General features: G+C 42.8%; 1 protein-coding gene across 8 annotated transcripts in view; it reads left to right on the top strand.

Moving 5' to 3' along the window:
• Positions 1-10,732, top strand: part of TBL1XR1 (TBL1X/Y related 1) — a 230,558-nt gene extending 219,826 nt beyond the window's left edge. For all 8 annotated transcript variants that reach the window (XM_061637358.1, XM_061637357.1, XM_061637351.1 and 5 more), the window contains 2 exons: positions 1,022-1,123; positions 2,868-10,732. In XM_061637358.1, the coding sequence (XP_061493342.1) occupies positions 1,022-1,123; positions 2,868-2,894 (129 nt within the window). In that variant the 3' untranslated portion in view covers positions 2,895-10,732. The remainder of the gene's footprint in view (positions 1-1,021; positions 1,124-2,867) is intronic.
• The last annotated feature ends 1,908 nt before the right edge of the window (positions 10,733-12,640 follow it).

The raw sequence follows: 12,640 nt of genomic DNA, 5'->3' as shown, positions 1-12,640 counted from the left end.
GGGGAGACTGTTCCATAGTTCGGGGGCCACCACTGAGAAGGCCCTAGATCTTGTCATCACCCTCCGGGCCTCCCTGTGAGTTGGAACCCGGAGGAGGGCCTTCGTAGCAGAACGTAGTGCACGGGCCGGTTCATATCGGAAGAGGCGTTCCACAAGGTATTGTGGTCCCGCACCGTATAAGGCTTTATAGGTTAATACCAACACTTTGAATCTAGCCCGGAAACATATTGGCAACCAGTGCAAGCTGGCCAGAACAGGTGTTATATGCTCGGACCGCTTGGTCCTTGTCAGCAGTCTGGCCGCCGCATTTTGCACTAGTTGTAGCTTCCGAACTGTCTTCAAAGGTAGCCCTACGTAAAGCGCATTACAGTAATCCAAACGTGAGGTTACCAGAGCATGTACCACTGATGTAAGGTCCTCTTACATCAATCTCTTTTGATTATGCTGTTTTGTTCTATTGTAATTCTAAGGCTGGGCACAATCCCTCCCTGCACAATGGCATAACATTTGCAAATGGAGGGAACCTCTGAGTGTTCAGTTTTCTCTCACAGGGTTGTACTCAACGTAGCGCTAAGCACATTGTTCCACCAGTGCAAAGATTTCTCCGTGCACAGTGGAACATTCCCCCCCTTCCCTTGCATACATCCTAAATATGTTCTGCGGGTTCCCCAACCCTCTATAACAGATTTGGGGATAACGTGTGGTGCGTGCAGAGGGGAATGCCATTGCACTAGCTCTAACCCTTACGCTAGCACAACTATTTAGTTGAATGCTGTCCACTGTCCTCCCTCCCCTGCCAGGCACAGAGAGGCACTGCAAGGAATGAGACATCTGTGCATTACTCCAATATCATCCCTCCACTCCTTAATATTGAAGAACTGGATCTTGCACAGGAAAAAAAGTGTTTCGAATGTACTTTGTTTTGAAGATCAGCTGGTACATATATTAATAATGATGGTGGTGGGAGTGGGGATAATATATTCTAATTGCTTTCTGTTTCCCCCCCCTTTTCCTTTTCTAGACGGGTGCTCTAGTGCATAGCTATCGGGGAACAGGAGGCATATTTGAGGTTTGCTGGAATGCAGCAGGAGACAAAGTTGGAGCGAGTGCTTCAGATGGTTCAGTAAGTAGAACAGCACATCATCTCATGCTTGTTCCTCTTGTAATATGCCACTCCAAAGGAATACCCGAGCAGGCTTGGAGTTGTGGGATTGTTAGTACAAGCTGGAAGACCTGTTGCTGCATGACAAATCAGATGAGGCTGCAGCTTGGCACAGCACTTTGTAAAATAAGTAGATGAATAAATGAACATCTCCCTTGGCGGTGAAGTGTTGTCAGGCTTTGGACTGGCTCCACCCATCTAGGTTGGCTATTGGGGCCTCCTAAACAGAAAGGGCTATAAAAGGCTTCCAGTTTGAGCAGAGACTCTGACTGGTCTTAGGAAGCTGCCTTCTTCCGAATCAGACTATTGGGTCCATCTAGCTTGGTATGGTCTACACTGACTGGCAGCAGCTCTCCAGGTTTTCAGACGGAGTCTCTCCCAGCCCTGCCTGCGAGCAAGGTAGATGCTCTACCACTGAGTTATGTCCCTTCCCCAGGTCTTTCTGACGGCTTCTTGTAGTCCACCCCTGAAAGCCCAAAATATGTTTCAGTTATTCTACCCCCACACCCAGTATCTTACAAAATAAAAGAACCTGCCATTTGCTATGCTCATTCAGATTTGACAGAGAGTTCAAATGTGCTTGTTTCTAACGAAGAAACCTCAGCCCAAAGCGAGAATTTCCAATCATTCTTACGAGATTCTCATGATTGTATGCCAGCATGGTGAAGACTGAGCAAAAAGGTCTATTAACTTTGAAACAGAAGAAACGGTGCCTCCGTGGAGCACATATAACCACAGAAGGGCCCCAGGGATTTCTCAGCTCTTGGTGAGATTTCTGTGGTGGTGTTGGGTTAAAACAGAAACAAACACATCCAGGTTCAGCACCAGGATCTGTGAATTAGCTCAGTATTGTGTATGACAAGAGGGATCTGCAACAAAAATGTGGGGCGCTAAAGTTCAGGATGTCAGTCAGCCACGACTTCTTCCCCTTCGTTCCCCTTCCAAGTTTTCCTTTTCCTCCCAAAAGACACTTGGCATTCTGTGGACACTGAGCATGCTCAATCCTCCTTGGACTGGGGGTTTTTTTTGGGGAGGGGAGAGGGGTTTCTCTCTTATTTGCCACCTACCCCCACCCATCTTTTAGGACTTCTACAAACCTTGGGGTCCTCACAGGTATGCTGTTGGGCTGTACCCAACATTCACTGCCCACTAGCCCACAGGCTCTTGCACTGGTGGTTGGGTGAGTTTTAACAATGTGCAGCAGAGGAATCCAACACAGCACCTGCCCTAGCAGAAATTAATTGCGCAACAGATTGGGCAATCTGTGCAACAAAGTTACCTGCAGCCTACTGTACTTATGCATTCTCTTGTGCAGCAACATTCCATGGGTGCAAAACAACTATACCATTAAGTGACTTTAACTTAGCACTACATCGGATGCAACCCATGTTTCCCGGTGCCTTGGCTACGTTTGCTGTGAGAGGGAGAGAGTGCATGTAGGTCAAGGAGAAATTCTCAAGTTGGGTATGACGACAGCGTTCATCCTGTTGTGATTCCCCAGCATCCGTGGATCAGAAGTATTCTGTCTGTCCAAACATGGATGCTACAGTGCTAGCTAAAATGGCTAGAAGCTATGGGTCTCTCTTCCATTGTATGTATGTATCTAATAATGTTCTTTGTGTACTTGCAGAGTAGTCTACTGAGCACATATTTCTAAACATGGCACCTTTCCCTGCCCACCCCTTCTCTCTCCTCTCACTTGCAGGTTTGTGTACTAGACCTACGGAAATAGCGCTACTAGTTGGAAGCCATGGACCGACTATGAATGTGTACATAGCCAAATTGACTGTCCCCCTTGATCCAAGTACTGCTATAGTCCCAACTGAACCATGGCCAGTCCACTACAGCCAAACCCGAAAGAATTATATACATATACTGTGTATTAAAAGCAAAAAACAAACAAAACGATTACACCATGAAGAAGATGACAAGAGTTTTGTCACAGCTTGTGAAGCCTGTTCACCAAGTGCTGGAATCTGCTGTGCCCCCCTCCCCCAAATATAACATGTAAGCATTTTTGGAAATGGAAAAAGCAAACGGGACAAAAGAGAGAGAGAGAGAGAAACGTAACTGTAGAGGAAGAGCCCATTGTGTGTACCAAACTGGGGGAAGTTACAGATGGCTGCCCCATGCCCCACTCCTCCTTCCTGCATCTCTTCCCTTCTTAAAGCTATATAAGATTGGATCCCCCACCCGCTTCCCTCCTCCCTTCTGATTTTTTTGGCTTTCTTTCTTGGTTGGTGATGCAATTTTTGTGTACAGGGAAAAGGGTCTTGCAGGCTCCTGCAAAAGTAGTTTGTTCATTGCTTTTTAACCTCCTCCCCCTGCCCGCACCCCCCACCCCAGCTCTGCCAGTCCTCTTGTTTGTATTTTACTCAGTGGAGACTGGTGGCTCCAATGTATTTGGGCAGTGCATCTGCTATGGGTTTTAGTCCGACCTTCCAAGGAGCTCTCCAAAGTTGGGCTAAAACCCTCAGCGGATTCACTGCCCCACTGACATTGGAACCACCAGTCTCCCTTGATTTTACTGATACTCAGAGAAGATGGGCATGCATCTGTTTTTGTGGTATGGGTGGTGGAAGTGGTCCTCTTCACTCAGAATTGCGGGGGGGGGGGCTTTTAGCAGCAGTTCCTTCTGAATGTGTTGTTTTAAAAGTGTAGACATTTAGAAGTCATTGTGGTTAATCTGTTCACAGCTTAGGTGGGGAGTTAGAAGGCAATGCAGAACCTAACATGAAGTTTGACATTTCTTTACATGATAAGATCCTTTAGTCCTGGGTGAGTGGCTAGTGAGCTTTCCAAAAAGCAACTGTTCCCGAGACATTTCAGGCAACCGTAAAAGGGTACAAAAAGTTTTAAAAACATAAGAGCGTGCAAGAAGAAAAATACTCTCTTAGTTTGGAACACATGCACAGAATGGAGGGATCAGGATTATGCCATTTGCCCCACCTCATGATATTTGTGTGTTAAGGTTTTATATTTGCGTAGGGGCCTACACATAGGCACAGCCATTACATATATGCCCAATATGTACTCTCTGCAAGGATTGCACTGGCCCATCTTCCAGTCCTGATTCCACCACTGCATGTGCATTCCAAACATCAGCATGGCACTAAGCACTATGCTTAGGGTATAGCTTATGTTTCTTTGAAACCATTGCTATAGTCAGAGTCCAGTTGTGACTTGCTGTGAAATAGAACTAAATGCTGGAAAAAAAGGAATTGCTTGGCTCATGTTTAAATTCATCTGGGCAAATTCTGGTTCAGCTTCTGGGCAAGTTTTGTCTATTGATACTGGGGTGTCTATTTTTTAACACATTCCAAATTAATTCAAAGTATTATGAGTTGGGGCACCCTGCCCCCCTTCATACAAAAATATATTTTAAAAAACCTGAAATATTTTTGACATCTCTTAGCTAAAGCTTCTGGAGTGAGGTAAGCAATTTGCTTGCTTAAGGTACTATCCAGCTAGAAACATTGTCCATACAAAATGCATTGAAATGAGGAAGAGGAAGACCAGTTTTGTCCCTGTGCCCAACCAATCCTGTGTTGGTAAAGTTCCCAATGAACTGTGCCCCTTCTAGGCCACATGTACACTATACGTTTAAAGCACTATTATACCACTTTAAAATTGTCGTGGCTTCCCCCAAAGCATCCTGAGAACTGTGGTTTGTTAAAGGTGCTGAGAGTTGTTGGGAGACACCTGCTTTTCTCATAGAGCTGCAATTCCAAGAATTTCCTGTGAGGAAGGATTGATAAACTCTAGGAATTGTAGCTCTGTGAGGGGAATTGGGGGTCTCCTAACAACTCTCAGTGCCTTTAACCAACTATAGTTCCCAGGATCCTTTGGGGAACACGACGACTGTTTAAGTGGTATAATTGTGCTTTAAATGAATGGTGCGGATGTGGCCTTAGTTTTGAAAGAAAGCGGGGGGGGGAGAGTATCTGACAACAAATGACTTGCTTCAAGTCTTATTTCAATACTGAGCAATTCAACTTCTATAAAAGACAAATGTCTTGCACTAATCTCACCTGCTGCTGCCATCTCATAATTTTTGTTTGTGCTTGTGAGTTTTCCCACCCCCCAAAATTAGGATACTATTTAAGCTGCTATTTGTGTTTAGAGGGGGGTGGAAAATATGATCACTACTAATAGTGTGTTTCTTTATTTCTAATCTCAAGTATCGCTTTCCTTCCTTCCTAGCAAGAGGTGACTCTGGCAAACTGGTCTGCTCACATGTTTGATTAAATATAATGCCAGTAGCAGTGTCTCTGTTTTGAGAAAGTAATAGCATGAAGGCAGATTTCTGCCAATGCTGTTTGATGCATCATGTTCCATGCAGCTCCCAGTGGGTTATTTTTTTTAAGAGAGTGTTTTAACATTTCACCCTTTTTTATTGAAAAGAGTGATTTATAGTCAATAGCTTTGCAAAGATATATTTTTTAAATATATCAGCATTTCAATCACAGCGACATAGCTGAACAAATACTAGGCTTCAGATCCTGGTGGATTCCTCCTGTCCCCCTTTATATGGGCAGAAGGACATGTAACAAAGAGCAGAGGGTTGACTCTGAAAACAGGAGCCCCATGTTGGGTTCCCTTCACCTGTCTAGTGTCTTCTTTAGCCTTCCCCCAGCCTGGGGACCTGCAGATCTTTCATCCAAGAGATGCTATAAAACACAGGCTGCAGGTGATGGGAGTTGTAGATCTACAGGGCATCAGGCTGGAGGGAGGCTACTGCTAGACTGGGGAAGGGGAGGTTGGTCAACTAAACTTGCGTCCCAACACCATTACAATGTACTTTTCTCTGCTCCACTTTATTGGCAGTCAGGGAAATGGGCATTATAACCTAGTTCAGTTGATCAAAAACCAGGATGAGAGCTACGACACTATGGAGAGAGAACAGGAATTCTCCCCATATTGGCAGTCTTGTGCTAAGAGCCCAATTTTCTTTGTTGCACATGGCTCCACCCTTCATAACCAGAGTGGGGAACCTGTGTCTAATGTCAGACTACAACTCCCATCATCCATGACAGCTGACCATGCTGGATGGGGCTAATGGGAGTTGGAGTCTCAACATCATCTGGAGGGCCACAGATTACCCATACCTGCTTTATAGTTCATTGTAGGTTCATCTAACTAAGAGAATGCAGCTTATTAGACTTTTCCCCCCTAAGAACCTTTTTTCAAAAAAGCATTGATTTCTGGTGTTTCTCTATGCACATGAAACCACATTTTGAGGCAAGTAGAGTTCAGCTCAGCCTTATATGGCATGGCTTTTTAGCCTACTTTTAATACGTACACTCAAGTTATTACTAATGGGATATTATAATCTTAATACAAAACAAGCAGAAGGAAGATTTATACCCATAAAAGGAATCAGTCGTCTGATATGGCTCCCTGCCAGCTGTTTGTAGGGTTTGGGAAGAGACTCAAAAAGTTCAGGACAATTTCCCTGTGAATTACAATATATAAGAAATTTAACCTGTTGAGTATCTGGCACTTGAAACAATAATAATAATCTTGCTTTCTATTGCTGGAGGTCCAGAATTGTGGCTGACCTCTGTCATTATTAAAATAATTTTAAAAAGGTTTTAAAAATGTAAAAAAATTTTAAAAATTCTGTGCAATAATTTTAAACTGTGCTCCTAGGAATAGACACAAATGTGTTTTGGGGGATTTTTATTTTGAATATATTTAAACGGCATTTTTTTTCTTTAGCAACGCAAATGTCAATTGCACTGAACTTAAATCTTTAAAAAACAAAGTCAGAGGTGATTCTTGATAGTACTTTTGTATTTTGATATGGACAGTCTGTTCGTTTTTTCATACAAGCTATAGAACGGATGTTTCAGCAGACTTTTAAAAAAAGTGTATAAAAACAGTGATGGAGTTGAACTCTTGACACAGCTGCAAGATTCCACAGCAACGCTCACATTTCTGGTTTTGCAATCTTTTAGCTGCTTTTTTGTTCTGTGATTTGATTCTAGCCTTTAAGTATGATATAGCATATAGGACATTATTAAGGCTTCATTACCACTAAATCCTGGGCTGATTTCCTTTCCCTGCTTTTTGCTTTTAATATGATTCAAAGTTGTTGTCTTTTTTTTGTGGGCCAGATGCTCAATCGCTCTCTCTCTCTCTCGAGATACGTGAGCTGGATCCCAGACTGCAAAGCCACACACAAGGCAAGAGGGAGCTCTATTTGCATGGGCCAAACAACTGAATTGCAAGCTTGCCCCGAGTACTATGTGTTTATGCCTACTGAAGTTGTGGCTGTCAAGAGTACACAGTAGAATTGTGGCCTTTGGCTACACTTCAGAGAATCACATTTATCAGATATGTTTACACCATGGGCCTTCCCTCCGCCCCGCCCCCGACCACTTTTCTTGACATTGCAGTCTCTCCATCCCACTATAGCCCATAGTGCAAACTCCTTTTGAAAAATGGCATATTGGTGCAGTTTTTGTGATAAGGGGCAGGGAAATTGCCCTCATATTGTTGCAGTCTCTTAGGCCTGCAGGTATGGGTTACTTTAACCTCAGCCCAAAACTTGACTGTCCTGTCGCTGCTGTCCTTTTTATCAGTGTGCCACAGTGCTGCTCCAGTTCTGAACTTTCTTCTCATTTCTAGTATGAAACACATGTAAAATATGGTGTTTTTAAAAGAGGGAGAAAAGGACAGGTTAGCATGATCAGAAGAAACCTCTCAAGTGCCAATTGTTATATAGAGGAATGCCAGGCAGGAAAATCTATTCCACCCTCATTGTTATCTGGTCGTCTTAGGTCAGGCCTATGCATTATGGGCTCCCAGCCCTGAGTTTTATAATGTGAACATGGATGTGGGGGACTTTTGCAGGTCCAACCATCCACTGATCCTCCCCTGTAAATGCCCCCTTGCACCATTCTGTTCCAGAAGTACCCACCTGGGGTGGGGTTTGGGGTACAGCCTCAGACCTTTGCAGGGAAGAATTGACAAAGACAGGAAGAGTCAATCACCCTTTTCCCCACCAATTCTACCCTGTAAATGCACCTGTACTCACATTATCTCTACACACAGTCTTGGGTATGCACTTGCTGTGACTACCTGCACTTCTGCCCTGACAGTCTTTTGTAGCATCTTTTGGAAGAAAGTCCATGCAACAGACTGAAAAAGCAACATCATTACCACAAATGCTCTGTGTGCATGTCATGAAATCTCATTTTAGGAATGAGCATTCCAAATCCAGTTCTAAGGCATTTTGTTACCACATATTAAGGTTGAGAGTTTTCTCTTGTAAAAAAAAAAAGTTGGAGCATTGTTTTGATATGTGCTGCACAGAGAAAGGCAGACAGGAAATATGTGGCAAGTTTCAGCCAAACCATCATGAGGATGGTTGTAAAAACTGAATGGGGCAATTCTGTGGACTTGCTCCTGAGAGTGAGCCCCAATGGCACGAATATACTCAGCAGTGAGGATGTGGCTAAAAATATTTCAGTCTCTGCTTTGCTATGTCAGTGGCGGATGGTGGCACCCTGTCAGTGGGGCAGCGGAATCCACTCGTGAGTTTTAATATGAACTTTCAAACCTTGAAAGGTTGGCCTAAAACCTGGAGCAGATTCCACTGCTCCCCTGACATGGAGCCACCAGTTGTCACTGAGGAAAAGCTGTTCAGGGTCTCCTATTGCCAAAAAGAATATGACAGTGCTTAATTGGCTAATTAATATTCTAAAGGTAAAGATAGTTGCCTTGGCCCATAAACGGGGGGGAAATCCACATAAGCACAATACATTTATTTTGATTCTCTTAAATGACTATATTGGCCTAATATGGGTTTTGAATAGTCTAAATTCACTCAAGGCCTGCAACTCTAAACCTATATCTGGAAATCTGCTTCCAGATTGCCACACTTAGGTTCGTAATATAAATGCATCACTCTCTTGGATGATGTGGGGAATTTAAAATATAGTGGGGTTTTGGTTTTTTAAAAGGTAAGTTTAATGCAACTGAAAAGACCAAAGATTTGTACAATTTTAATTTTATTTACTGCTTTCTACACTGGTAGGGCATTTAAGAATTGAAACAAGTGTATGTAAACTTCAGGCAGTTTTATGTTTTCTTTTTTGTGACTACTACATATAACATGAATGCATTTAAAAACTTTCTAGGAGAGAAAAAATACAGCATTGCAAAATAGGTTTTGTTACTCTCTCTTAAAGAAAAGAAAAAAAGAGGATCCTGATGCACAGTCTCACGGTTAGAAATTCTGCTGATCTTCCATTCATTTCAAAGGAAAATATATATTGTGGAACTTGACTGACCTCCACCAACTATAGATGAGAGAGAACTTGAAATAAAAGCACCACAAAGGTTGACCTTCAGCAGTGAGCCAATTTTGCTTTGGCTGAGCAAGGAAATATGGAAACTTGCTTAACAGACTCATTTGGCTTGATTTAGAAATTACTTCCAGAATCAGTAGAAAGGGAGTTCATTTCATGTATTTTCCAGAGGGGGGCAGCATTGTGGCACATGGACAACACGTCGGAGAGATTGCCTATTGGAGGTTTAAAGGGAGAATGGATGTGCATCCAATGCACATACAGTCCCATCCCGTCCCGCCCTCCGCTACCCCATAACTTCTTTCCATGCTGGATTTAAAAGCATGCCATTTAAAAGCTTTCCTGCCTTTCCGAATTCATATACACAAACTGAACCTCAGTCATTTTCTAGATAAGCCTCTGGGTTTGGAGGACAGCAGCAAAGGTTTGATATCAGAGCCTTAACTGCTAAGGAAGAAGGGTTCTGAAATTTGTTCCAGGCTTATCCTCTATATGAACTGGCACTGTTGAACTGTCAGACCCGTGAAGACAGCAGGTTCTTGACAACTGCAGGGTTCAGTGATGCAAGAGTGGTCCACTAAAAATTGCGACTAAGCCTGAATGTTTCCCCTAATGTTTTTTTTTGGGGGGGGTTGCATTTGTGGATAAATTCAGGAAATTGAATTGGTTTGTGGTTGCTTCTCCTGTGTGCTTCACAATCTCATTTCTCAACAGGCTGCGGGAAGTAAGTCAGTCACCTATAATACAAAAGTAAACTCTCCTCCCCCCTTCTCTCTCTCCTGACTTTTGACTTTGTAGTTGTAAAAAAATAAAGAGGTTCCGATTTGGAGTTGCAAATATTTTGGGTCTACTTCTGTGAGCCTACCTATAGCACTGGATAAAAATGTCTACATCACTTCTTCAGTTATATATCCAGTTAAATTTACAAATGTTGTACAAGTGTAAAACCAGCCCATGTGACAGGTTTTTGTTTCTTTTTTACTTGTTCAGAAAGACTTTTTATTGTTCAGTTTTCATGATTTATTGTCTAAAGAAGACTGATATAGATGTTCTATACTGTCCTGGACCCATGTTAATGATGTACTTTGGTTCCACATCACAATGAGTTTTGTCTTTTCAATGGCCCTTTCTTAAACCCGAAGGCACATCTCTTTTTTTCTGTTGCAGTTTCCCCTTTGCATTGTATTGCTCTGACAAGTGTAATTTGAATCAGATCTGAAAGAGGTCCAGAATAAAATATATTTTGATACGATGCTGGCTGTATGGTCTTTTAACATTCAGTTGCATTTTCAGTTTTATTTGCCTGTAAAAAGTATACCTCACCTTCCAACATGAACACCCTCCAGGAAGCTCTCCTATCAAATAAAACAATAAAAGACAATACTGAACTAAAAAAATCCAGAAACAAACTTCACAAAAACACCAGGATCTTAAATACTGTTACAGAATGGGATGGGCTTTGACTGACACCTAAAAGGTAACCAAACATGGTGTCAGGTGACTATACTGGCCTCCCTTTGGAAGGAAGAGCAAGATATCAATTTAATAATATCAATGGATAGTTCCATAGTTTGGACACCACCACAGAGAAGCCTGTCTGGTCATCATCCACCTTGCCACCAGAATATACAGAGGGCTTCTGAAGATTATTATTAGATTTATTAGTTGCTTGATACCTGAAGGTCCCAAGCAACTTTCACAATGTTAAAACAAAACACACTAAAAACATAGCAATAAACAAGATTTTATTAATTGGCAGATAAGTTCCCAACATTTGATATTTGCATATTGTACCAGAGCATAAAAGAATCTGAATGACTCTGATTGCGGGAATTGGCTGTTTTAATGTCCCTGGCCTCATGAAATAAATTGTGTTATGTCAAGTCAAACTACTGGTCAGTGTAAGACCAGTATTGTCTACTCTTAATAGTGACTCTCCAAGACCTCATACTGTAGGACTTGTCCAGTCCTGCTACTCAGTAAAGATCCCTTAGTCGGAGATGTCTGGGATCTTCTACTTGCAAAGTATGTGTTCCACTCTGTCGTGCCTTCCCATCATGATCCTTGTAGTATAGAAATGTGGTTACTTTAACCACAAGTTTCTCTTTTGTGGCCCACACAGAGGCCTGTGGGCAGGTGGGATATATTAAATGTCCGTAGCAAGACATGTTTGACTTCTGCCTTGACTTTTGACTTCAGATACTAGTGTGTGTGTTGTGTCCATCCATCCCTGCACTTTCATCGCCTAGTTGTACCCCTCCCATTTGGACACTCATAAACATTTTCACCCAATTTATTCCAGTGATGGCTTTCCCCCAACGAGCACTGGAAAAGTTGCTGTGGCACCTTTGTGATTTGAAGCACCAACAATCTGGTTCCATTCTGATTCAAGTGGGCCACATTGTTCCTCTGTGCCTAACGAATCCAAACCCCTCATCCCAACACCATTGTTTGAGCACTGAGATTCTCAGCTGAGGTATTTCAGAGAACACTACCTTGAAGGTTCTGGCTTTCAGTTTCACTTCCATTTCCCCACAACATTGCGTCTCAACTACATTTACCTATAACACTGGTGTCTACATGCACCACAACCACTGACTCCTCCCCAGCACAATCTACCAGGCTATCTAGACAATGTGTGATATCTGCAACCTTTGTGCCAGACAGGTAAGTCACAATGCAGTCTGCACACCACCAAACCAGCTATCTATATTCCCAATGATCGGATTACCCACTCTACCAGTAGTCATCCCCTCCCCAGAATAATATCTTCCTAACTGTTAGAGCGTTGAAACAATGGAACCAATTACCTAAGGATGTGGTGGGTTCTCCAACACTAGAGACATTCAAGAGGCAGCTGGACAGCCACCTTTCAGGGATGCTTTCAGTTGGATTCCTGCATTGATCAGAGGGTTGGACTCGATGCCCTTATAGACTCCTTTTCCCAATTGCTGGTGCAGCCTATTAGATCAGAAGGTCCTAATCTAAGCTATGTTTTTGCAGGATTTACCCAACTGGGATTGAGCCCTTAGCACAAAGTGTCTTTACTGTGCCCTTGTTGCAGTTTAACTGATGTTTTAATAAATGAGTGTTATTTTTGCACGTTCCTTCCCAGCTGCCTAACTCGCTTGTTGCCTTGATGCTTTGTCACTGGGGCCAT

The sequence above is a fragment of the Rhineura floridana genome, chromosome 7 (assembly GCF_030035675.1).
Source record: "Rhineura floridana isolate rRhiFlo1 chromosome 7, rRhiFlo1.hap2, whole genome shotgun sequence".
In the NCBI taxonomy this organism is placed as follows: Eukaryota; Metazoa; Chordata; class Lepidosauria; order Squamata; family Rhineuridae; genus Rhineura; species Rhineura floridana.
This window is presented reverse-complemented; position numbering and strand designations above follow the sequence as displayed.